General features: G+C 36.9%; 1 protein-coding gene across 8 annotated transcripts in view; it reads left to right on the top strand.

Annotated features, from left to right (window-relative positions):
* KAT6B (lysine acetyltransferase 6B) overlaps positions 1-25228 on the top strand; it is a 185390-nt gene that overhangs the window by 11563 nt on the left and 148599 nt on the right. For 7 of the 8 annotated variants that reach the window (XM_087432000.1, XM_014784814.2, XM_014784815.2 and 4 more), the window contains exon 3: positions 2153-3031. In XM_087432000.1, the coding sequence (XP_087288126.1) occupies positions 2411-3031 (621 nt within the window). In that variant the 5' untranslated portion in view covers positions 2153-2410. Of the gene's footprint in view, positions 1-2152; positions 3032-25228 lie in introns of those variants that run through there. The other variant, XM_087432002.1, reaches the window with a different exon arrangement.

The following is a 25228-nucleotide window of genomic DNA, read 5'->3' as shown; positions in this document are numbered from 1 at the left end:
GGGATTTTTAGTTGGACTGCATTCTTAGCCTGAGCCAGTTGTGTGGCTGTTAAGAAAGTTCGTGAAACCTTGGATTGCATTTATAATTGGATAATGCCTGGATTGCCAGATTTTACGATGGGCATTAGCCAGACTAGTGAGCAACCAAGAGAAGGAGCGCTTGGAAACCATGTGATATGTGGAAATGTTAGGAACTGGGGTATGTGTGATCTAAGGTGGGGCTAGAGGTAGAATGGGGTTTGACTGTTAGTAATTTTCAAAAGATACTTGTTTTCAAATATTGGAAGGCCTGTCATATTAAAGAATTAGTAAGAATTTCTTTAGATTGTTTCAGGAGAACTAGGACTAGTGTTTAGGAGTTATGGGAAGGCAGATTTTGGCTCCTGTGAGCTGGAAATATGTTACAGTTAGAGCTGTCCAACAGTGGAATGAGCTGCCTCCAAGAGTGACAAATTCTCAATCACTGGAAGTATTTGGAGACTTGATGGCCCATCACTTGGGGATGTTGAAAAGGGGTCATTTACTGGATAACTGGAGGTTGGACTGGATGACCTCTAAGGTGCCTTCAGCCTCAAATTTCTGAATCTGAGGAGAAAAAAATGGAGTGAACCTACAGTTTACTAATTGCAAAGAGGACGGTCCTTTTTAAAACTGCCTCTTTCAAGCTGAGTGAAAAAGTATAGTTCAAGGCCCAGTGTTTTTTAGCGACAGAATCTTTGAGAGCAAATGTTCTATTCTTCAGTATATCTGGCTAATGTTTTGAGGAGACATTGTTTTCCCTTTTTAGGTACATTAAATCTAAGTAAATAACCAGAGAGATCTTTAATTTTGTATTTTATGAGGCATTTTTCAGAGTGTGTAGACATTGCGTTTGATGGAGGTAATGATAGCTTCTGTGTATTGAATATTAGATACTGTGTTCACTTAATTCTCTCAACAATCCTGTGAGGGATGTACTATTATTGCCCTACAGGTAAAGTGACTGAAACTTAAGTCACTTACTCGGAGTTTCTCCGCTAGACATTGGTAGAGCTGGGATTCATACCATTAGTCTGATTGCAGAGGCAGAACTAGCTAGAGCAGGCAGTTGTGGCTCAGGTGAAGATAGTGCTGGATTTAGATTCTAGAATAATGGCGTTTGAGCCTTAAGTCCACTATTGACTGACTTTGAGTGAGTTCCAGTTTCCCCTGAGCCTCAGTTTACCCATAGAGTCGTCCTGTAGATTAAATGACAAGCATTGTATGTGAGCACACTTGGTAAATTTTAAACTACAAAAAAAGAGTTAAGATGTGGATATTATCAGTAGAGAGCAAGATTAGAGCCCAGATCTGACCTGACTCCCAGGCCAGGCACTTTCTCCTGGTGCTCTTTGCAGTGTACTCCATACTAGATTGGAGATCTAGGGTGGTTTTTGTGTACACCAGGAGGCTCTCAGAGCAATAGCATTGTCTACCTGGAATCAGATTTGTACGAACCTTCCTTGTGCTGAGCAGTTTCTTGAGCTAACCAGGTGCTAAGATACCTAGACTGCTACATTATTTAAAAGGTGAAGGGTTATGTTACTATTATTAGTTTCAGTTTTCCAGCCTGTGGGTTAGAGTGTCACAGACTCTTTTCAAAGGGATGAGAGGATATAATTCTATAGAAGTGGCTAGTTGGGAAATTTTCTAATGTGTGAGACTTGGGAAACATAATATCTAGCTGAAATAGAAGAATTAGAATTATTGCCCTTTTTTTGAGTTTAAGATTTCTTGAAGTAAGTTTAAGGTACTTCCATCAGATTTTGTATCATAGACTTACGTGATGTTGATTTTATGTTTATGATAGATGTATATCTTGAACCATTTTCATGTAATTTTATTCATTTCAATCAAATTTATCTATTAAATATGTAAATTAGATGTCATCTCTTAAATGCCCCATGAGTGACTTCATATAAATAAAAGTGAAAAATCCTAAAAAAAATTCCTTCTCAGACTGTGACCCAATTTCTGGTTGGAAAATATAGTCACTGTGGCTTTGTTACATAATACCTGCCTGTCATTACTTCTGTGGTCATTTTGCATCTGAAAAAGTAATACTAAAGAGTCTTTTAATTTATTTTTAGAGGATCCATTATTAAGAGCCTTCCCCTCCCTTTTATCGTTTAAGGTCTTGATTTCCTAGTTAAAGATGGTCTTCACCCGAATGCAGTCTTTCGTGTTGGTCAGATAAGACAACTATCAACATCGCCTGTTTGTCGCTCTTTTTAATCTCTTAAGAATGGATGTTTGTAAGATGTTGCTTATATGGTCTGGAATACTCGGCTCATTTGTTGACTTGTAAATGACTTCTAAATGTGCAAGTTCTGTTAAATACAAGGAGAACCTCTATGGGTAACTTTTGTATTGAAGAAGTCATTTGTCAACCATGGTAAAACTTGCAAACCCACTTTATACAGAGTGGATTCTTGAAGCTATACAGAAAATAAAAAAGCAAAAGCAAAGGCCCTCTGAAGAGAGAATCTGCCATGCAGTGAGCACTTCCCATGGGCTGGATAAGAAGACAGTCTCTGAACAGCTGGAACTCAGTGTTCAGGATGGCTCAGTTCTCAAAGTCACCAACAAAGGCCTTGCCTCCTATAAGGACCCAGACAACCCTGGGCGCTTTTCATCAGTTAAACCAGGCACTTTTCCTAAGTCAACCAAGGGGTCTAGAGGATCATGTAATGATCTCCGCAACGTGGATTGGAATAAACTTTTAAGGAGAGCAATTGAAGGACTTGAGGAGCCAAATGGCTCCTCCCTGAAGAACATAGAGAAGTATCTCAGAAGTCAAAGTGATCTCACAAGCACCACCACCAACCCAGCCTTTCAGCAGAGGCTGCGACTGGGGGCCAAACGCGCAGTGAACAATGGGAGGTTACTGAAAGACGGGCCGCAGTACAGGGTCAATTATGGAAGCTTAGATGGCAAAGGGGCTCCCAAATATCCCAGTGCTTTCCCATCCTCACTCCCACCTGTCAGCCTTCTACCCCATGAGAAAGACCAGGTAAGTGAAGAGCGAATGTTAATACATTCGAAGTATTACCCATTTGACTTGTACAGTTTCAGTTAAATTTCATATGGACAAAAGTTCTGAGTAAAATTTGATAAAATCAAATGTTTTGCGTCAGAGCAGCCTTTTATATTTTAAAATGTATATATTGTTTTACAATATAAATTGTTCTGTATTGTTGTACAGTGTATTGAGGGCTTGCTCATTGGTTGACTAAGAATTTAACATGATGATTATGGGATTTGTTTTTTAAACTCTAATTCCTAATCGGTGAGTGGTTGAAGGGACCAGGATAGATAACTTTAATTCTCCTTCCTCAAGGCAGGATCGTATATATTTCAAAAATCTAAGAAAGGCCATTGTATATTTTCCTTTTTAAAAAATTTATTATTTATTATTTTTATTTTTTCAGCTTTATTGAGGTATAATTGACATATTTTTCTGTGTATTGCTACTTTCAGGGAAGAAGAATCTGTAGACTAATTATTTTAATACTGATAGTCTGTGCATTCCTGGAATTGTTTTAATATGTGACCTAAATATCCTGCCTGTTTCAATTTAAAGTCATTTATTATTGTCCACATCTCAGTGGGTGAAAGTGAATATTTATTTTGTCTCATACTGTATCTTTTCTAACCCTCTTTGGGTCTCTCCGGACCTAATGTTATTTCTATAGTATTTATAAATATGTGACAGATTTCTCCTTAAGTTACTGCTACAATTTTGTGTCTTTGGTTGAGTAGGGTTTTCCAGCGTTTCGTTTCAGAGCTACTGAAATTACTTCCCAAACTAAAACCAAAGTAGAGCAACAGCAGATTGTTTATGATAATAATTCAGGCCCTCCAGCTTTGGGGTTGTCTGTCCTTTGGGTGAGTGGATACATTGATATCAGTTAACTTTACATCTTGTAAACCATTAACCATTGTTGATAGAAAGTGTGGTTGTATGTACATTTTTAGAAAGATGGAAACACCAGTGTTATGAAAAGTTGTGCTCCTGATGGCTTGTTTTTCCTCTTTGGATATCACCAACCCTTGAGTTAGACCCTGCTTCCCTCAGTGCTTTAAGCTGATAGAGGCCCAGCTCTAGAAACTGGATAGGACCAGGTGGTTTGCCCTTCCACGGACTAATCTAAACCCTAGCATTTATTTCTTAACCGTATTTTTATTTTATTAGTTTTCCTCAACATTTATTTTGGTGGTATTTGTGTTTGGGTAACCAACTCCCCATTCTTTGTGAGAGAATGTGGGCATAAAGATAGAAGTAAACCTACGAAATTTTCTTTTTAATAACGTTTGTTTCAAAAAAATACAGCGAGTGACTCAAATCCTAATTCTTGTGTCTGACACAGCCACATTAAGCACTTCTGTTTCTCATTAAATATTTTTACAAAAGCTTATACCATGAGGAAATTCCTTAAGGGAATATAGAGCCATTTCTTGATGGATTTGGATATCTTTGTTTTTAAAATATATACACTACCCTAAGGTATATTAAAGTTTTATAATTATCGGGTACACGGACTAATTCAGGCAGCTTTAAGCATTTAATAGTACGTTTCAATGATTTGGTGATAGAGGGGATCTCTTTACTCGTGATGGAGAAGTCAGTATAGATTTTCCACAGACCCTTTCTTATCCTTCTCTTTAACCTTGCCCATCATTTCTTGCTAACCTTATCAAATTTTTTTCATACAGCATCTGTATGGAAGTATTTTTAGTCTAAAGGAAAATTCATGTCTGAAAGTGTCTTGGGTTGAGAACAGAGTAATTTATTGCTTAGCATGCAATTGTTACTGCTCTTTTTATGATGCTGATGTTTAAATTGTCCAGTTAGCATCATCATATAACAAGGAAAGCTGAGAATGTGTGTCCTAGAATTTTTACTTGATCAAATTTGGAGATCAGTTGAATTGAATAATCATAATCTAATTCTTAAAAAAGAACAAATAAAAATAAATATCAGGTCAAATCAATTTGACCACAATGTATTGTATTGTTTGTATTGTATATTACAGTAGCACTTTTCCTTGAAAAAATGTAATTAAAGCCACATCATAATATATTGCCCTTTGAAATTACAAGTGGTAAATAGTTTAAAACCGTGTAAACTTGCTAATAAGGTAAATGTAATAGAAATTCTTAACCTGGGATCCATGAATGAGTTTGGAGTAGGTAGGCCACAAATCCCCTGAAATCAAATGTAAAGTCATGTGTATCCACATGTTTTTCTAGGGTCAGGGTTTATCATTTTTATCAGATTCTCTGAGGGATCCGAAATGTCAAATAGCCAATGTGAACATTTTTGTACTGTAGAAAATATTTTGAGTTTCTTATGCTAAAACTGTAATATGGTAATGGTTGGCTTTTGGTTATTCTTGCTTCAGCTGCTGAACTTGGATCTGTACATAGATTGGTTGTACTGTAGTTTCATGTATATAGGACTTTTTCTTATATATTCGGAATACAGATTATTGTAGTTCTTGATATGCTAGAAGTCTGTAGAGTTTGCATTGTGGGAGGACGTTTATGATATAAATGGCAGTGTTTGTACAGAGATAGAGTAATCTCAATTACAGTTTAGTCAACTAATGTCTTTCAAAGAAGCTGTTATTCTAGTTACTTTTGCTAAGCAGTTTCATTTAATTATAAAAAAAATTTATTATTTTTATTATTTTTTGTGAGGAAGATCAGCCCTGAGCTGACATCTGTCTCCAATCCTCCTCTTTTTGCTGAAGAAGACTGGCCCTGGGCTAACCTCAGTGCCCATCGTCCTCCACTTTATATGGGACGCCGCCACAGCATGGCTTGACAAGCAGTGCGTCGGTGTGCGCTGGGGATCTGAACCCCGGGCCAGTGCAGCAGAGCGTGCGCACTTAACCGCTATGCCACCAGGCCCGCCCCAAAAATAACATTTCTTAAGTGTTAAATGCTGGCACTATTCCAAGTGCTTTATATTTATTACGTCCTTATCATAATAACTGTGAAGATCATAGCTTATTATCCGTATTTTACAGATGAAAAACTCAGGCGCAAAGCCTAAGTAATTTGCCCAAGGTCACTCATAGAGCTGGTGAGTGGTGAAGCCAAGATTCTAAGGAGACAGTCTGATTCCAGAGCTCTTCACTGCTGGGCTGTGTACTGGTCAACAGGGATGGCTTTTCATTAACAGCAAAAATAGCTCTTCCAGTTCCTCAATTGCTTAGAAGCAGTTTTCTCCCAACAAATAGATATCTGGCATTTTAAATTTGGTAGTTGCAATGAGCTCCTTACCGTTTTTAAAGCAGATGCTATTTATAATATTAGCAATATGGGAAAGCAGTAGGGAAAGTAGTAAATCTATGTCTAATTAGGTTTAACATCATCATCATTGCTATGCATGATGGCTAGGAGGAATACAATGCAAGTTAAAATAGAAGGGCTCCTTCCTTTCTGAAATGTAATTGCACATCTTCTGATAGTCTAGAATTCAAATTGGATATTACAGCACTGGCTCCTTAGCATAACTTCTTTGTATTTGTTTAAGAAAGCTCTACTTGGTGAGGTGATGTGGAAATGAATTAAACCACTGAAGATAAAACTTTATCTTTGACTTAGTGAGGGAACTCCTAAAAGATAGTATTAGTGTTTCTCATTAAAAGTGGTAAAGCTCAATTAGGTCAGATTATGAGGACTTTGGAAAGTCAGATATTCTAAGAGAGACTTCATTTATCACCACACACTCTGTAGCATTAAGATTCCATTGGAACGTTTGGGCTTTAGCATTTTTTATAAAATCAGTTTAGTTCAATTCTAAACAGATTCTTTGGTATTTCACTTTATTAAGAATATCTTCCTAAAGTTTATTAAGTGTCAGATCCTGGTATGTTTCTATTGTAGTACGTAATATGGGAACTCTCATTCTAGGCTGCTGTAGGTGGAAAGGGAGACACTACTAATATCAGGTAGGGCTTTTGATGCTTTTTTCTTGAAAAAAGGAAATAGCTGTGTTAGAGTCTTACAAAAACCTTCAAACATAATTACAAAAACAATGATACTGTCATTAAAAAAATAAAGTTTTTTTTTTTTTTTTTTGCTGAGGAAGATTGGCTCTGAGCTAACATCTGTAGCCAGTCTTCCTCTTTTTTTGCTTGAGGAAGATCAGCCCTGAGCTAACATCCGTGCCAGTCTTCCTCTATTTTGTATGTGGGTCACTGCCACAGCATGGCTGACGAGTTGTCTAAGTCAGCGCCCAGGCTCCGAACCCATGAAGCCCAAGCAGAGTGCGCTGAACTTTAACCACTACACCCTGGGACCAGCCCCAAGATGAGTTTTAAAAGGAGCACAGATGATCAGAAATGGGACCGAGAGACGAAACGATGTTAAAATCACTTGTCATGGTCTTGGCTTGTTCAGTTGTTTATTCCATTTGTCCCCTACTCCCTTTTCGGGAGATATTTTATTATGGCTTTTGGCAATGTTATTATTATGAAATATTTCTATAAATATAAGATTAATGTACATCCTACATCAGTTTCTTGTGTTATGTAAATGCCATAAATCGAAGAACTTTATTTTTAGATTTTCCTTTCTTCAGTTTTCTCCATTCTGTCCTCTGCTCTCCAGTCACATTATCCATGCCCTAGAGAGACCCTCTTCATCTCTCTCTGGGACTTTTCCAATCGCCTGTACTTTGTGAAGGACCATTCACTAGTCCATATTGTTCTTTGATGTGGCAGTCTTCCAGAAGTCTCTCAGCCTTAGGGGAATTGTTCATAGTCTCAGACAACTCGATCTTTTTGGATCTTTTTGGCAGAAATGTGTGTATTTTTTTATCTGCTAATTATAGAGAATCCAGATGTCCTCCTCTCTGTTGACCTTAGTTTTCCTTTGAATTGATGTCCTTGGTATTGCAGATGCCACATTTCTCAGAGTGCTTAGCTATGTGTAGTCAGCCGGAAGTTGGATTAAGCTCTAATATTGCAAAATACATTCTTCCATGTAACCTGAATTTTAGGATTGGTATGGATGAAAGTCAGTTTTAGAATGACTAAAGTCAGACAGAGACGTATTATAATGTGAGGGACTAGCTGGATCAGCTGCTTGCTGTTCCAGGGTCAGGGAAGGAAAAAAAATTATAGTTCATGTTTTTCCTATAATTAAGCTTCAGAAGTTCTTCAAAATAGCAGAGTATCTGAGGACTGCTTTTGTGAGCAGATAGTACCAGTTCTTGAGACATTGTTGAGAGAACACTTGGATTGTCTCAAGCTAGTTAGTTGGGTCAAGGGAAAGATAAAATGAAGAGTGAATGAGTCTTTCTGTTGCACCCTGAGGCATGACAGCTTGTTCCACTTTTGAGCTTTTATCAAGATGGGACTTGTCTAGACTTCTAATGAAATAGGCTTCAGGTAAAGTAGAAACATTATGTCAGAGGAGTTTTGACAGTTAAAATGAGTGTTAAACATTCTTTTTAACTCTTTGGATCTTGGATGTGTTTGATACTGTATTGCTGCCTTTTCTACAACACATGATTCTATCCTGAGTGATACATAGATCAGTCTATTTTCTGATTTCCTAATGGTATTATCTTCCAAGCATTGAGGATACTAAGAGTATGGATTTTTTTTTTTTTTTGTGAGGAAGATCAGCCCTGAGCTAACATCTATTGCCAATCCTCCTCCTTTTTTTCCCCAAAACCCCAGTAGACAGTTGTATGTCATAGTTGCACATCCTTCTAGGATGTGGGACGCGGCCTCAGCATGGCTGGAGAAGCGGTGCGTCGGTGCGTCGGTGCGCGCCTGGGATCTGAACCTGGGCTGCCAGTAGCGGAGCGCGCGCGCTTAACCGCTAAGCCACAGGGCCGGCCCAGGGTATGGATTTTTGACTAATTTTGGATATTTTCAGCAGCTTTCAGGAATGTATTGTTGCATTCCATATACTTATTTGTCTTATAACAGCTACATTTGTGATACTTTCTGGGCTAAGAAAATCTATATTTTATAACTTTGAAGTTATTTAACAATTAAGTACTGTTTGCTGATTTATTCTCATTGTATTTTGGATAGCAAAGATTTTTATTCATCCTTTCCCTTCAAACTTTATTTAATAAATAGTACATTTCAATGTTTCTCAGAATGAAGGTCTACATTCTTTTTATGTATTTTATCTTTGTACATGGTAATGTATAACAGATACACAAGAAAATTGTTTTATCATTGCAATAGAAAATTTTGATTATAAAATTCATAGCTTTTTGTTTTGTTTATAAACTTAATTTTCTTGGCCTGTACATTAAACTACAGTAGATTTGATGAAACTATTCTTCTCTAGTTACACCAGCATTTAAAATGTGAATCTGTATCTTCTCAGGTACTTTGATCTCTCTAATCTGTTAATGTTTCTAAGTACATAAACATCAATTAGCTCACTAAATTGAAGTTAGCAAATGAGTCAGCCATGTAATTTGTTTGTGACATTTTGAGTTAGCAGAGCCATGAGGAAAGTATGATTTTATTTGTGTATGGGTGCTCTTATCTTGCTGTCTTGAGGTGGTGATGGGAGTTTGTAAGTGTAGGAAAAGGAGGTCTGGCCAGTGTGCATGGTGTGAAATGCTGATCCCTGTTATTACGCTTCTGCTTGGGACTGGACTACTTGCCCAGAGAGCTCTCCATGAGTTGCAGACTCCACACTCTTATTTTTCCTTTTGTAAGTGACTCTTTAATTAGTGGAATATTAATGTAGAGTATAACTTTTTTTGTTTAATGAAAGGTAATAGTTTGAAAAATCTGTAAAATGAACTATATAGACAGAGTTCTAGAATGAATGCTATTAGATTTAAACTGTGAGGCTGGTCTCTACAAAGATACAAAATAAATACTAATCAGTGGTCTAAGCAAAATCCAGGAAGGATTTGTGTTAATTTGACAAGTGGGTTTAGAATTCTTTAGCCATTATTTTTTAGAAACCAGCTTTGTTCGTACATCCTTTCTCTAATTTGCTTCACTTTTGATCTTTGATAAAACCAGCTGCAATTTTGTTTCATTAACAAACTTAACTGGTTAGCAGATGTTTGTTTTGGCTTGATTGTGTCCTTTCTATTAGAAACAGCATAAGCATACACAGAAACCATGCTGGGCCTTTTCCTGTCTGTAGCTAGACAGGCGTTTCAGAAGAGCAACTTAATTTTATTTACAAGTTCAATTTTTGTTCCTCTGTACTATTATTGTAGGTATACAAACATTTTAGTTCTTGTTCCCCGTCAGGGTGGTCTTTGTTCTTAATCCTCCATCTGTTAGTCCAGTACACTCCGCAGCCCCCCTTTTTTTAGCATTGCAAAATCTTAGCATGCAGGGAAAAAGGTATTGCAGAAGAGGTAATTGAGATATCAGTGACTCTTCCACAGTTCAAGGGAGGGAATGAGACTAGCCTGGTGAATTTAGATAATTTCTTCCATCTTCTTTGATGTCAGTAAGCTGCCATATGGAAAGCAATGAGGCCTACAGGAAGGAGGTGAGCCTTGGTCTGGGCTGCCTGTGACACTCGGAGCAATGTGGGCTGGGAGCCAGAGACAGCACTTGAATGTTTCTGTAGTAGTTTCTGATGTGGCCAGTCCTGATTTTTATCCATGGTTTACTGTCATGCTTGTGACCCTCTCAGCTCATAAAGGGAATGATAGAGTTCAAGAGACAGAGAGTCAAGATTATATGGGGTAAGAGAAATAATAGTAAGAGAGACGTAGAATGCTCAAACTGAAATCCAGTATTAAGGATATCAAATGATGATTCCTATTTGATATTTGATCAACTTGTTTCCAAAACTGGTGTTTTAAAATCATGTAGGATCTTCTACCTTATATCAAAACCCAACCCTAGCTATTGAGCCTTGAGATGTGAGTAAAGCAGCAGAAGATAGGATCTGCTAGTGGAAGAGTGTGGGCTGTCTGAAGAACATAAGCTAGTCCAGTTAGACTGCTGGAGGATATGAGGAGACGGGAAAGGTAGGCAGTGGAGGGAGCCAGGGAGATACTTCCTCCTTAACTTTGTGATTTACAAAATTGGCAGTATTGCAGAAAAGCTGAAAGGGTAGTACAATAAGTGCTGTATTTCTTTCTAGATTCATCAGTTGTTAATATTTTGCCACATTTGTTCTTTCTCTCCCCTATGTGTGTGTACATTTTTATATGTGTGTATATATACACACATATATACACGTAATTATATTTTTTGGCTGAACTATTTGAAAATAAATAGCAGACATTATGATATTAAGATCTTATGATATTAAATTGTAATAATAATTATATATCAAGGAACATTCTCCTGTATAACCACAATACTGTTATCTCATGTAAGACATTCAGTAGTGAAACAAGTGTTAAGTATGATAGTTTATATTTCCCCAGATGGCCCCAAAATGTCATTTATAGCTTTTATTTTTGATTAGGATCCAGTTAAGGATCATGCATTGCATTTGGTTGTTATATCTCCTTTAACAGAGAACAGTTTTCCCTCTTTTTTTTTGCTTCTCCTGTCAGTGACATTTTTGAAGAGTCTAGGCTAGTTGTCTTGCAGGATGTCCCACAGTTAGTGTTTGTCTGATTGTGTCCTCAGGACTAGATTCAGGGTAAACATTTTTGGCAAGAATACTGCCTGGGTGATGTTGTGTTCCTCTTTGGTCATATCAGGAGATAAATCCTTTCGGGTTGTCTCATTACTGGCAGTGCTTATTTGATCAGTTGCTTAAGGTGGTGTCCCAGATCTCTCTTCATAAAGGCGTCTTTTCCCTTTTGTTGTTAATAAGTAATCTGTACAGTGATAGTCTGAGACCATGGGAATAACCTTGCATCGCGTGTGTGTTAGTTTTCTATTACTGCCATAACAAATCACCACAAACTTAGTGGCTTAAAACAACACAGGTTTATTGTTTTACAGTTCTGTAGGTTGGAAGTCCAACGTGGGTCTCACTGGGTTAGAATCAAGGAGTCAGCAGGGTTGGTTCCTTTCTGGAGGCTGTAGGGGAGAATCTGTTTTCTTCACCTTTTCCAGTGTCTACAGGCTACCTGCATTCCTTAGCTCATGGCCCCTTCCCTCCATCTTCAAAGCCAGCAGCATCACATCTCTTTGACCATTTTTCCATAGTCACATCCCTTTCTGACCATAGCCTGGACAGGGTCTCAGCTTTTAAAGGATTTGTGTGATTAGATTGGGGCCAATTAGATAATCCAGCATAATCTCCCCATCTTAAAGTGCTTCACTTAATCACATCAGTAAGGTCATTTTTGCCATGTAAGGTGACAGATTCACAGGTTCTTGGCATTAGGAAGTGGACGTTTAGGGGCCGGGGTGGGGGTATTATTCTGCCTGCCACACAGTGGTTTTAGTATCCTCTCCTAAATCAGTTTTTGCATTGGGGGTTGCAGATCTTTGAAGGTTGGAGCTATGGCATAACGTGGTCTAAGTCTGCGTAGAAAGGAATGAATCATGGTTTATGGGAGTAATGCTAGCTGAAGGCTGGGGGTCAAGAGGCCTGAGTTCTAGGTCTGATGGTACATCTTGAATCATTTCCATGAAGGCAGGAACAGGGACTGCTTCCTGCTTCCGTTTAGTGTTTCTTTACTCACAAGTCCAAGAACTGAAGAATGAATTTGGCAGTAATAGCTTGAGAGTTTTTAACAATATTGTTAAAACATTTTGGATATCCAAAATGTTTTCTGAGAAGTGCATTTAAAGTTGTAGAGAAGTGTCTTTCATTTAAGTGCCCACAGAGTGCATGAAAATGTATGTCAACTTAATAAGAAGAGGCTCTTTGGTGACATTTTAAAGACTAAGTAACATTTGAAGAATTTTATGTTTATTATTTAAATTTGAATCCCCAACTAGAGAACTCTAAATAGGCTGAGACAGAAACTGACTTATTTTAAAAAGAACAATATCATGCTCACAATGTTGTATGTCAATTATACCTCAGTTATATCTCAAGTTGGAAAAAAATATCATGAAGATGGATGTATATTATATTCTTTCAGTTCTTAGTAAAAACTCAGAAAAAATAAATATCATATCAAGATTCACAAACGCAATTAACCTCAAGAATTCTTCATTTCCTTTCATTTCACGGTGTTTTAGTAGAATCTTTGGCAGTAGCTGCAGTTAATTGGAATGCTTTGGAAATACTGACTGTTCCAATTGTTAAAGAATAACTGTTTAGTTATCAGCCTATAAATGTGCTTTCTAGAGCTGATAATAAAAGATGATCTTCTCATCTGATGAGCTCTGACCCTCTGTAAACCTTCCATCTTATCTTATTTTCCATCAGCTACTGAAATATAACAATTACATCCTCACAAAGCATTTATACCAACTTATAAAATCACCTCTTTATTGGAAAACTGTGTAATATCTTGATTTCAATTTAGCATGGCATGTTGGTTAGCAATAAATCTTGCTAGGGTATGAACACAAGCCTGCAGGCAGTTTGCAGAACATTGATCAGATGCAAATTGTATGTATTTTTCTAGCTTCTAAAAATTTCAGAGCAAAATGAAATAGTTATCATCGAGGCCACCACTTTTTAGGTCGTCTTTTAATCTGGCATAGTAGAATGTCACCATGTATCTTGCAGGAAGTGCCTTGACTCTCCTAAAATCCATGATTTGTGTCTGTGACCATTTAAGTTCCCTGTTTTGTCTGTGATATACAACATAAGCCAAAGAACATGGTTAAAATATGTACTTCTGCCTTGTAAAGTGTGCATAATAAACAGTTCATATTAGATTTGAAGGCTCTAAAGAAAACATGCAAGAAGATATTAATATTAAACACCTAGTGCTTACTATGTACCAGATAATGTTCTATTTAATATATACAAAATAATTTTATATGAACCCTGTGAGATTAGTACTGTTATTAATGGAATTTTACAGGTGAAGAAACAGGCCAGAGAAGGTACGTTGCCCAAGAGTACACAGGAATTGTTGGAGCTGGTGTTTCAATCCTGGCACACAGGTTGGAGTACAGCCACTTAACCGCCTTCTAGGCCTCTCATTTGTTTGGATGAAATCAACATATCTATTGAATTCTTGTAACATATAAAGCACTGTACTAGGCATTACAGAAGTTAGAAAATATAAACCATATTCAAATGGTAATTAAAATTACCAGTTGAAACATGCCAAGAATGCAGCTATGTGATTCCTTCTCAAATGACCACTGGGGTGATCTTCATTTTCAGAATGATTGAAATTTTCTTTTGTTTAGGAATGAATAATAACAGCTAACATTTACATATTGCTGACTATGAGACAGGCACTACTTAAAGTGCTTTATTTATTTATTTTTTAAATTTTATTTATTTATTTTTCCCCCAAAGCCCCAGTAGATAGTTGTATGTCATAGCTGCACATCCTTCTAGTTGCTGTATGTGGGACACGGCCTCAGCATGGCCGCAGAAGCCGTGTGTTGGTGCGCGCCCGGGATCTGAACCCAGGCCGCCAGCAGCAGAGCGTGCACACTTAACCGCTAAGCCACGGGGCTGGCCCAAGTGCTTTAAGTATAGTAACTCGCCAGTGAAGTAGTACTTCTTTTTGTTCTTAGTTTACAAAGGAGGGAGCTGAGGCACATGAGGCTAAAGGACTTGCCCAAGGTCACATAGCTATTGTGTAGTGGAGCCAGGATTCAAACCCAGGCATCTTGGCTCCGTTGTCTGTACACTTAACCGTTATGCTACACTGCCTCTTATTTTCCTCATAAAGGAAAACTTCTTTTAAAGAAAAGGTATTGAAAAGAGCCTAACATTAGGTTCTTAGAAACCTGGACCTCTAAGTGCCTTTTTAGTGTGTGTAATAGGAGTCACTGAAAAAACTTAACATTTATAATGTGACATCATTTAAGGTAGCTTTTCCCACCCCATGTTCTGAGGTAGAAAGAAGTGCATCTGTTAATGATGCTAATAATGTTCTGAGATTTACAGTCTCTGAGAAGTTTTGAAATTTAACTTGCTTAAACCACAGTGTCCCAAGATAATTTGATGATGGGCCCTCTCCTCTCCCTTTCTCCTCACAACAGCTGTTCACTTTTCTAGAAATCTTTGTATTTGGTTCAACACAGCTCAGACAGTGCTGATGTAAGATTATACTGCTAATTCCTTTCCTCATTTCTTCCAAATACACAAACCAAAGGACACCACTGATTAATTGAACTTAGAGTTTGTGCCTCAGAATAGAAAATCAAAAATCATCAAATTCACCCCTTGTCTCTATTATGAATTAATTTAGTAAAACTGTCGTGTGATAATTCTTCAACTGTAGAATAAAATTTTAAATTAATTTTTATTTATTTTTTCCCCCAAAGCCCCAGCAGATAGTTGTAGGTCATAGCTGCACCTCCTCCTAGTTGCTGTATGTGGGACGCGGCCTCAGCATGGCCGGAGAAGCGGTGCGTTGGTGCGCGCCTGGGAACGGACCCGGGCCGCCAGCAGCGGAGCTCGCACACTTAACCGCTAAGCCACGGTGCCGGCCCAGAATAAAATTTTAGAGTTGCAGTGTATCTTTGAGTTCACCAAGTTCAGGGGTTTTAAGATGAGATCCAAGAACCCCCTTCAGGGAGTTTGTGAACTTCTGAAATTGTATGCGAAATGTTGGGCTTATATATTTATGAGTAATTTTCTGGAGCCTCTCACCTCTCCCTCCCTTCAACAGGTCATTTGACTTAGGCCAGTGTTCCCAGACTTTGCTGCACATTAGAATCATCTGAGGAGCTTTAAAAACATTCTGATGCCCAGATCACACCCCACACCTGTTAAATCAGACTCTCAGGGGTGGGAGCCAGGCATTCAGACTTTTTGAGGATCCCTAGGTGATGCCAATGTGCAGCAAAGTCACTGTCCAAGGCTAACTTTCTTCTTTTATAGGTGAACAAACAGGGGCTACTTCTGTGGTTGAGGAAACAGTCTAGAAGTGTTAATTAGGCAGGGCCCTCGTTTTTACTGAAAGAGATCATTCTAAAAGGAGTCTTATGGGGAAGTGGCTCTGGAGCCAGAATGCTTAGGTTTAAATCCTGACTTTTCCACTGGGCAAGTACAGTCTGTCTTGGTTTCCTTAGCTGACAAATGGAGATAATAATAGCACAGACTGCATAGGGATAGTTTGCGGCAACTGCATGGCCCCGAGATAGTGAGGTAGTGAGCTTTTCCTGAGCTGTGATAGAAAGGGCAGCTGAGCAGAGTCCAGGGCTGTGGGAGGGGCAGCAGGCACTTCCTCCCTGGCTATCCTGCTCTTGAAGGAAAAGCGTAGTTTGGTGTGTTTTTATCACCATCCAGTGAAGATCGCCTCTCCTATTGGAGACTTGCTCTGGTCACATAGGCCATGAATGGCTAAAATCCATGTTTCTGTGTTTTGTTTTTTTCCCCACTTCTTGTTATTTAAATAATCAGAAAAAGAGTCTGTGTTTTTTGGAGTTAACTCCTGCTCATTGTACAGACTTTGAAAAACACAGAAAAATACAGAAAATTTCAAGGATGATACACTATGATGGCAAATTTCACTCCAAAGATAACTACTGTTAATAGTTTGATTTTTCCTACAGGTATATATTTGTAATATTTAAATAAAAAGAGGAATATGCTAGCTATGTAATTTTGTATCTTTCTGTATTTAAAATCCATTGTGAGCCTTTTCCCATATTCTCGATTATTCTTTCAAGTGTGACTTTAAATGGCTGGTAGTATTTTTTGTGTCTTTCTCCGTCAATATTTAGGATATTCCTAACTTTTTTGCTATTACAAATAATATTATTACTAAAAATTTGTGTATGCAAGGGTATTTCCTATAAGATAGGTTATTAGAGAGGGTATTACTGGGGCATAAATATGAGTTCTTTTTCTAAGACTTTTGGAACATATTGTCAAAAAATGTTCAAAAAGGTCATACCAATTTATGCTCTTGGGCAGAGTACGAGGGGCCATGGGCATCTCCTTGTTTCCTGGACCTCACTTTTTATCTTGTTAATGTGCCAGAGGGAAGAGTAGATTCCTGTTACTTTACTTTGAATTTCTTTGATTATGAATGACTTGAACATTTTTTATGTTAATGGTCATTGCCCAAATACTAGTGTTGTGGTTGTCTCCCCATCCTTCATTCCTATACCCGGGAGGCAACCATCTTCAACTCTTTCAACTGTATTTAGTCATTTCTTCTGGAAGTTAGAGTTCTATATTTTTAAACAACATTCTTATAATGCTATTTCTTCATTTTCAATTTTAGACATTTTCTATTGACTTCTTGCCAAGGAAAATAAGGATAAAGGTCTCTTATACACATACAGCCTTCCCTTTCCCATTGCCCTTCTCATCTCAGTATAATTAAGTCATCGTTTTTGCTTAGGTCAGTATTTGTATTCAGTGTTTATATTTTTATGAGTATGTAAATACTATTCAGTTGAGCTATGAAGTATACTGTTATCAATTTTTGTGATTTTTTTTTTTTTGGTTATTTTTAGAAAGTTCTTCCCCCTCCTGAGTTCAGAGAGGCATTTACTAGGAGTTCCTTATAGTTTTTTGTTTGTCTTTAGTGGTGTTATAATTAAATGCTTAAAATCATCTCAATTTTTATTTTGGTAAATGGTGTAAGCATCTCTTTCTTTTGTTTTTAATAGCTGACTGAATGTTCCAGGATCACATATTAAAATTCTTACTTTCCTCACTAATTTATGATGCCTTTAAAAAAAAGAAATCACATAATAGCTTTATATCTACCAGAAATCTAGATCTCAATACACAGCTTCACTTTTGTCTTTGAAAATTTTAATTCAATTAACTTTCCAACTTGCATTTCACTTAACCTCATTTAACCTGTGGAGCTGTCTCCAGTTTTGCTTTGGAATGTAGGGGAGGAGGGAGGAGGCAAGAGGCAAATGGCCTCCATGGTACAGTATTACCGTTTCCAAGGATTTCTGGAATACATAGATTACTGAAATCATTTGCCCCTTAAATTCTGTGGGTGTCTAGAGGGTCTTAGCTAGCCCTATATGTCAGCCTGTGTTTCACTAATTCCTTATGATCATTTTGTGAACATGAGGGTTCAGAAAAGGGCTTATTTTAGCTGATTAGCTGTTGGCTGTAATGATGTAGAAGTGCATTTGTCTGCGATCTTTGCTGTATCGAATCTGACACAGTTGGAAGAGAGTGAGTTTTCTGTATGGCATGCCTTGAGCTGTTGCCCATCAGACTCTGGCCCCTACCTGCCATCTGATCTCTCCAGCCACCTCACTCGCATTCAGTATTGCCCAAAGGTTTACACTGGGCTGTGACTTTCCTAAATTTACTTCTGTTATTGATTTCTAATTTCATTCCATTGTGGTTGGAGAACATACTTGTATGATTTCGGTCCTTTTACATTTACTGAGGCTTGCTTTATGGCCTAACATATAATCTATCCTGAAAAATGTTCCATGTGCACTTGAGAATGATGTGTATTCTGCTGTTGTTCGTTGGAGACATCTGTAGGTATCTATTAGGTCTAGTTGGTTTGTAGTGCTATTCAAGACTTACATTTCCTTGCTGATCTTCTGCTTGATTATTCTATAATTAAAAGTGTAGTATTGAAGACTCCAACTATTATTCTTGAATTATCTGTTTCTTCTTTTAATATTGTCATTTTTTCTTAATGTATTTTGAGGTGCTATTGGTATGTGCATATATACAAGTATTTATAGTTGTTATGTTTTCTTGATGTGTTGACCCTTTCATCATATACAATGTCCTTTTTTGTTTCTAGTAACAACTTTCATGCTAAAGTCTTTTTTCTGATATTAATATAGCCATTCACCTTTCTTTGGTTACTGTATGCGTGGTATATCTTTTTCCATTCTTTTACTTTCAACCTATTTAAGTCTTTGAATCTAAAGTGTAGCTCTTGTAGACAGCATAATTAGTGCTGCTATGAACACTCATGTAAAAATATTTGTTTTCAGTTCTTTTTGATATATGCCCAGGAATTATTGGATCATATGATAATTCTATGCTTAACTTTTTGAGGAACTCCCTAACTGCTTTCAACAACAGTGGCTGTACCATTTTACATTCCTACAAGCAATGTGTGAGGGTTTAAATTTCCCCACATTCTCACCAACACTTTTTATTTTCTCTCTCCTTCTTTCTTGGTAGGTTAATGCTCCTTTATTTTCTTTTTCAGAATCTTCACAGCTAATTCTGCTTGCTTATTTTTCCGCATAGATTTTAGAATCAGCTGTTTAGTACTCAAAAGATCTTGTTGTAATTTTATTGGAGTTTTCAGTTTATAGAATGGCATTATTATAATATTGAGTCTTATATCCAAGAACAGGTAGATCTTTCCACTTTTTTAATCTATTCTTTTACTTAAATTTTTTTTATTGTGGAGAGTTTTAAGCATACATAAAAATCAAGAGCAATGCTCACTCATTACCAGCTATGAAAATAATTAGCTCACGACCACTCTTGTTTCAGTTATATCCCTACCCACTCCCTCTAGCCCCTGCCACTACTGAATTATTTTGAAGCAAATCCCAGACAGTGTATCATTTCATTTGTAAATATTTCTGTAATATATGGATATGGGCATTTAAAGTCTTTTGTACGTGAGCATGGATGTGTAGAGAGTATAGAGTGTTGGTAGTGTATATGAAGGATTTTAACTTTCTGTTAAATTAATTCCTAGGTATGATCTTTTTTGGGTTGCTATTGTAAATGGAATCTTCCATTAAACTTTCTAATTGGCTCTTTTTTTAATATAAGAAAGTTATTGATTTTTATATATTAATTTTGTGCCCAGCCACCTTACTGAATTCTCTTTTTGTTTATAATAATTCTTAGTTTATTTTGAATTTCCCAAGTTTGCAAAATGTAAAAATTTTAATTCCTCTTTCCTAATTTATATATCTTAAATCTTTCTCTTGTCTGATTTTTATCAGCTCTAATACCTTCTTCTTGATGTTAAAGAATATTGGTGATAGTGGATATGTTTTTGGGGAATACTTCAATATATCCCCATTAAACATGATACTGGCTTATGTACTTATTATGTTAAAGAAGTTTCATTGGGTATGGATTTTTAATTTTGTCAAATGTCTTTCCAGCATTTATGGAGATATGAATTTTCTCCTTTGATCTTTCATATGATTAATTATAATAACTGGTTTCCTAGTATTTAACCATCCTTGCTTTCTGAGTATGAATCCCACATGTTTAGTAAGTTTAATTCATTCCTTTGAGTAGTAAATTTTCTTGGCATATTTAAAAATTTCAGTCTTAATAAATTCGCCCGTAATATTTTAGAAACATGTCTATTCAGTAAAGAAGTGTTCTTATTAGCAAGCTTATTCCCTGTTGCCCATCCTTTTGTTACGCTCCTATTAGGGGACCAGACTGCACGTGTGAGTCTGTGTGTGTGTGTGTGTTTGTGTGTGTGTGTGTTTGTGTGTGTGTGTGTGTGTGAGAGGGAGGGAGGGAGGGAGGGAGAGGGGAAAGGAGGAGGGAGAGAGAACATAACCTCATGCAAGAGAGATAAAACACAGTATTGGGTTTTAGAAGCTACGATATAATACATTGTAATGCATGGTATATCCAAATCTTTGTTGTAACAAACTATAATGTAATAATTTTTTACCATTAAATTAAAACCAAATATGTCTAATGGGTGATAGTACTTGAAACGTATTGGTGGCCGCATAGTACGATTGAAAGGATATGGGCATTTTAAATTTAAAATTTTGCATTTTTTGACTTTTAAGAAGTTATAAAGTCCCTGAGTGTTCTTCCCCTTAAAACAGCTTTCCAAAGATGACCACAGTTAGTGATTTGTATGTATTTTTCCAAGCTCTTTTAAAGCAGTTGTAAATAAATATTATACATACATTTGTATACATATTTTAACAAAAAATAGATTCATACTTTTGACATTTTTTGTTCTTTTGTAATTTATTTTTTTTAGATATATAAGAAGTGCATAAGTACATTCTTCTTGAAAAAGTTCTAATAATAGAAAGAAAACAAAGACCTATGCTAACTCCTTGAATCTCTGTCATCTCATCTATAAATAGGAATAATAAAATATTCTTCATAGGGCTGTCAATTAAGATTTAATAAGATAATGCATTTGAGTACCAAATATAGTGCCCATTCAATAAAAGAGATGAGCTAGTTATTTTGAACATGTATCAGCTCTGGAATTTTTAATGAAGCACATTTTGGCATATAATTGTATGTTTTGACAGTGATCTTTTGATTTACTACGTCCTTTTTCAAGGCCCTATAAAAAAAGAGAAGGTCTTAAATATTTTCCTTTATAGCTTTGTGTGCTATAAATGAGTTTGGTTTAACAGCAGAGATGTTTTGTTTTTCTTTTTCTTTATTAATTATTTAGGTTACTTCTCTCCTACTCCTCTCAAGCCATTGGTTAGTTCAGTGTTTTTCAAACCAAAGTATGCCTCCATTACAATTTTTGCCAGTTTCATATATGTCCGTATTAATTATTTTCTTAATATTTTCTTTCAGATTGCCCCACTAAAGAGGCGTAACAACCAAATGCCATTCATGAACCTTGGTTGAATTCTGTACCAGAAATTGGGGGACAATTAGATGCATTTGAATTTGGACAAGATATTAGCGGAAATTAAGACATTAATGTTAATGTTCTTCATATGATGGTGGCATTTTGGTATGTCTTTATGAGTTAGGAAATACCTTCTGAGGTATTTAATGGTGAAGTGACGTGCTGCTGCAGCTTACTTTCAAATGGCTCAGCAACAACCATAACAAAAGTATGTGTATATAAATATATATGTGTGAGTATAGGTAGATATAGGTGTAGAGAAAGCTGTGAGGCAAAAATGTTAACAACTGGTGAATCTAGGTGAAGGGTATTCAAGCATTCATTGTACTACTGCAACTTTTCTTTCTTTTTTTCTTTTTGTGAGGAAGATCAGCCCTGAGCTAACATCCATGCCAATCCTTCCTCTTTTTGCTGAGGAGGATTGGCCCTGGGCTAGCATCTGTGCCTATCTTCCTCCCCTTTATATGGGACACCGACACAGCATGGCCTGCCGAGTGGTGCCTCGCTGGGCGCCCGGGATCCGAACCCGGGCCGCCAGCAGCAGAGCATACGCACTTAACCGTTACGCCATGGGACCGGCCCCCTGCAACTTTTCCGTAGGCTTGAAAGGTTTTCAAAATGTAAATTTGGAAAAATAAATGTGTTTAGAATACTCATTAAAAATTAAACTGCCTCACTTACTTTACTTTAATAGATCTGTTGAAAAAAGAAACTATATCATTACCATAAGTGGAAAACAAGTATTCCTTGTTATAAATAGAAGGTAACTTGTAAAAGTTATTATTAAAAAAAGTTTTATTAAAATGTGGCTGGATACTGTTATCTTCCAAGGGTCTGAGCCTGAGGCCTGCTCGCTCAAAGGAAGATTAGCCAACATTAGAGAGGTGTGAAAGATATATTAGCACCAAACTGAGACTTGACTTAATGAGAAGGTCTGAGAGAAAATTGAAAAAGGAACAATTGAAAGAGAGAGCTTTCTCATTCTGTGTGATTCAGATCACCTCAAATCATCTCAAGTCTTGCCTCAAAGCATCTTGAATCTTACACTTTGGGAAATATTGCATCTGTTGATTTAAGTGTAATGTATTAGAAAGAAAACAAACTTCATGTTGAATTCTGTTTATATTGCACATTATGTCTTTTTTTTATTTTAAACTTCTATGTTGAATTATCATCATCATCATTATTTGGTAGTTTTGATGACTACAGGATGCGTGTTTAGCTCAATGGTATCCTGCCCTAAGGCAGATGTCAGATTCTGCAGTCTGAATTGTTACTGGTTTCTTGCTCTGAAGTTGCTTTTGTAGTTGGGTTTTTGCTGTTTTTTTTTCCTCCTCCTTGCTTTTCTTTCCTGCTACATTGTCCTGCTGTTATTTGGAAGCTACTAGGTCGGTTTGCCTCTTGAACAATGAAAGGATCCAGATCGTGTCTGTCTCACATTTTGTTATCCCCATACAAGACTCAATTGAATAAAACATATTACCCATCTGGCCTGGAAATCTCAGTGGCACTCAAAATAACTTACTAACAAGTTGTTGGATCATGATATCTTGAAATTTTTTGAAAGTTCAGCTTCTTTTTAGCTGTTGCTAAGAGAGAAATTTCATTGACGTGAGGGACACGAGGACATGTCTGCACGCTGCCAGTTGTTTTATAGGCATTTGGCTCTGCCGCCTTGCAGATGGTTAGACTCTGGGTGGTGGGTAAATGTGTGCTGATTATCTTATTGAATTAAGGTAACCTTTTGTCGTTCATTGAATTCTGCAGACCAGTTGGTCAGTGAGCAGCTGCTCTGTGTGGCTTGGTCTGGGTTTTGAAGTACACAAAGACGGTCTTAAAGGGTGGTCAGTCTAATCCAGGTATTCAACAAAGCAATAGTGAAAGCCTTTTTCCTCTTTTGACACTGTTTTCTGTTCCAGTGGAAGTGAATGAACAAAAACATTTTTACTTTTTGCTCAATTAACTAAATGATTTAAAGCAATGGTTTCATTGAGTGTTTGGATGAAGGCCTGAGAATTTTTTTTTACCTAATGTGTTAAGTTGAGGAAAATATCTTATAATATTTGATGTTTGAAGCATTCTAATTTTATGGCAGCGTCTATGTTTGAAGATGCGTGATAGACTTCTTGTTTTTTTGGTTTATTTTTGTAAATATTCTGGAATCTAAAAACGTGCCTTAGTGATATCATCTCTTGGCAAAGTCCAGCAGCATAATTTTTGTTTGTGGGGTTATTTTATTTTGAATCTGCCATATTTTTATATGGATTCTATCTCAAGTTCTAGAAACTGTTTCAGGAGGCTTCATTTTTAATAAAGGAGTTCTTAATTGTTTTAGTAAATTGGCAAAATTGTGGCTCATTTCTCCTTTGGGAGAATTTTTCTTGGACTATCTTTTTGCTTTCACTCAGGGTACAGTGTAGGTGGCCTCAGAGAAAATGACTATAGCCACTAGTTGATTTGCTTATTATCAGAGAGAAATTATTTAACAGTGATTGATGAGAAGTCATCTGATTAATTTGGTCATCTGTTGGGCCCTGGAGACTTTTGATTCAGAGCCCATGTTTTCATTCAGATTTATATGCTTGTAATCATCATAATGTCCACCAACATTTATTAAGCACATATTCGGTGCTGGGCACTGGACTTGGCCCTTTACATATACTCTTTGATTTTATCCTCACAGCAACTTTAGGGAGGTAGGTCTTATTAGCTCCATCTCAGAGATGGTGAAACAGCCTCCTGGGGAGGGTGAGTAACTCATCAAGTATCACACAGCTGATTACTGGCTGGGCCATATTGGAGTCCAGGGCTTTCAGCCTCCAAGGCTCATGCGCCCCTCTTCCCTGATGCTGTTTTAATGAAGATCAACCTTGTTACTGAGCCACAGTTTTTCGGTCAAGCTTAAGAGTAAACTAAAAGTTCTCTTTTAGGCCTTTAGATTCTATGTCGATGCTTGTCTTAATTATGGTAAAAATAATATAACAACATTAAAGAAAAATTTTGAAGTGTGAACACTGTCCATAATCTTACCACCCTAACACAACTATTTTGTTTTTCTCTTTCACATTTGCCTGCGTGCATGTCCTTTTCCATAACTATAATGAAAGCATGTCTGCAGCTATGTATTCTGCTTTTTAAAAAACGTACTATTAGTTCATGAATATTTTCCATTTTAAATGTCATTCTTTAAAAATGCTTTTCCTAATCTCTTTGTACCTCCCAATCTAAATGAAGTCCCTTTAATAATTCCAGCAAAGTACCCTATACTTTTTCTTATTAGCAATTATTACAGTCTATAGATTTATTTGTCTGGTTATTTATTTATTTTTTTAATAATTTTATTTATTTATTTTTTCCCCCAAAGCCCAGTAGATAGTTGTATGTCATAGCTGCACATCCTTCTAGTTGCTGTACGTGGGACACGGCCTCAGCATGGCCAGAGAAGCAGTGCCTCGGTGCGCACCCGGGGTCAAACCCAGGCCGCCAGTAGCGGAGCGCGAGCACTTAACTGCTAAGCCACGGGGCCGGCCCTGTCTGGTTATTTTTTAACTTCAGTTGTCTCCTCTAGATGGAAAAGCTCCACAAAGATAGAGACCTTATCTCTTTGCTCACCTCTGTTGAATGAGTGCA

This window comes from Ceratotherium simum, chromosome 6 (genome assembly GCF_057802395.1).
Source record: "Ceratotherium simum simum isolate JZ-2026a chromosome 6, ASM5780239v1, whole genome shotgun sequence".
Lineage (NCBI taxonomy): Eukaryota > Metazoa > Chordata > Mammalia > Perissodactyla > Rhinocerotidae > Ceratotherium > Ceratotherium simum.
This window is presented reverse-complemented; position numbering and strand designations above follow the sequence as displayed.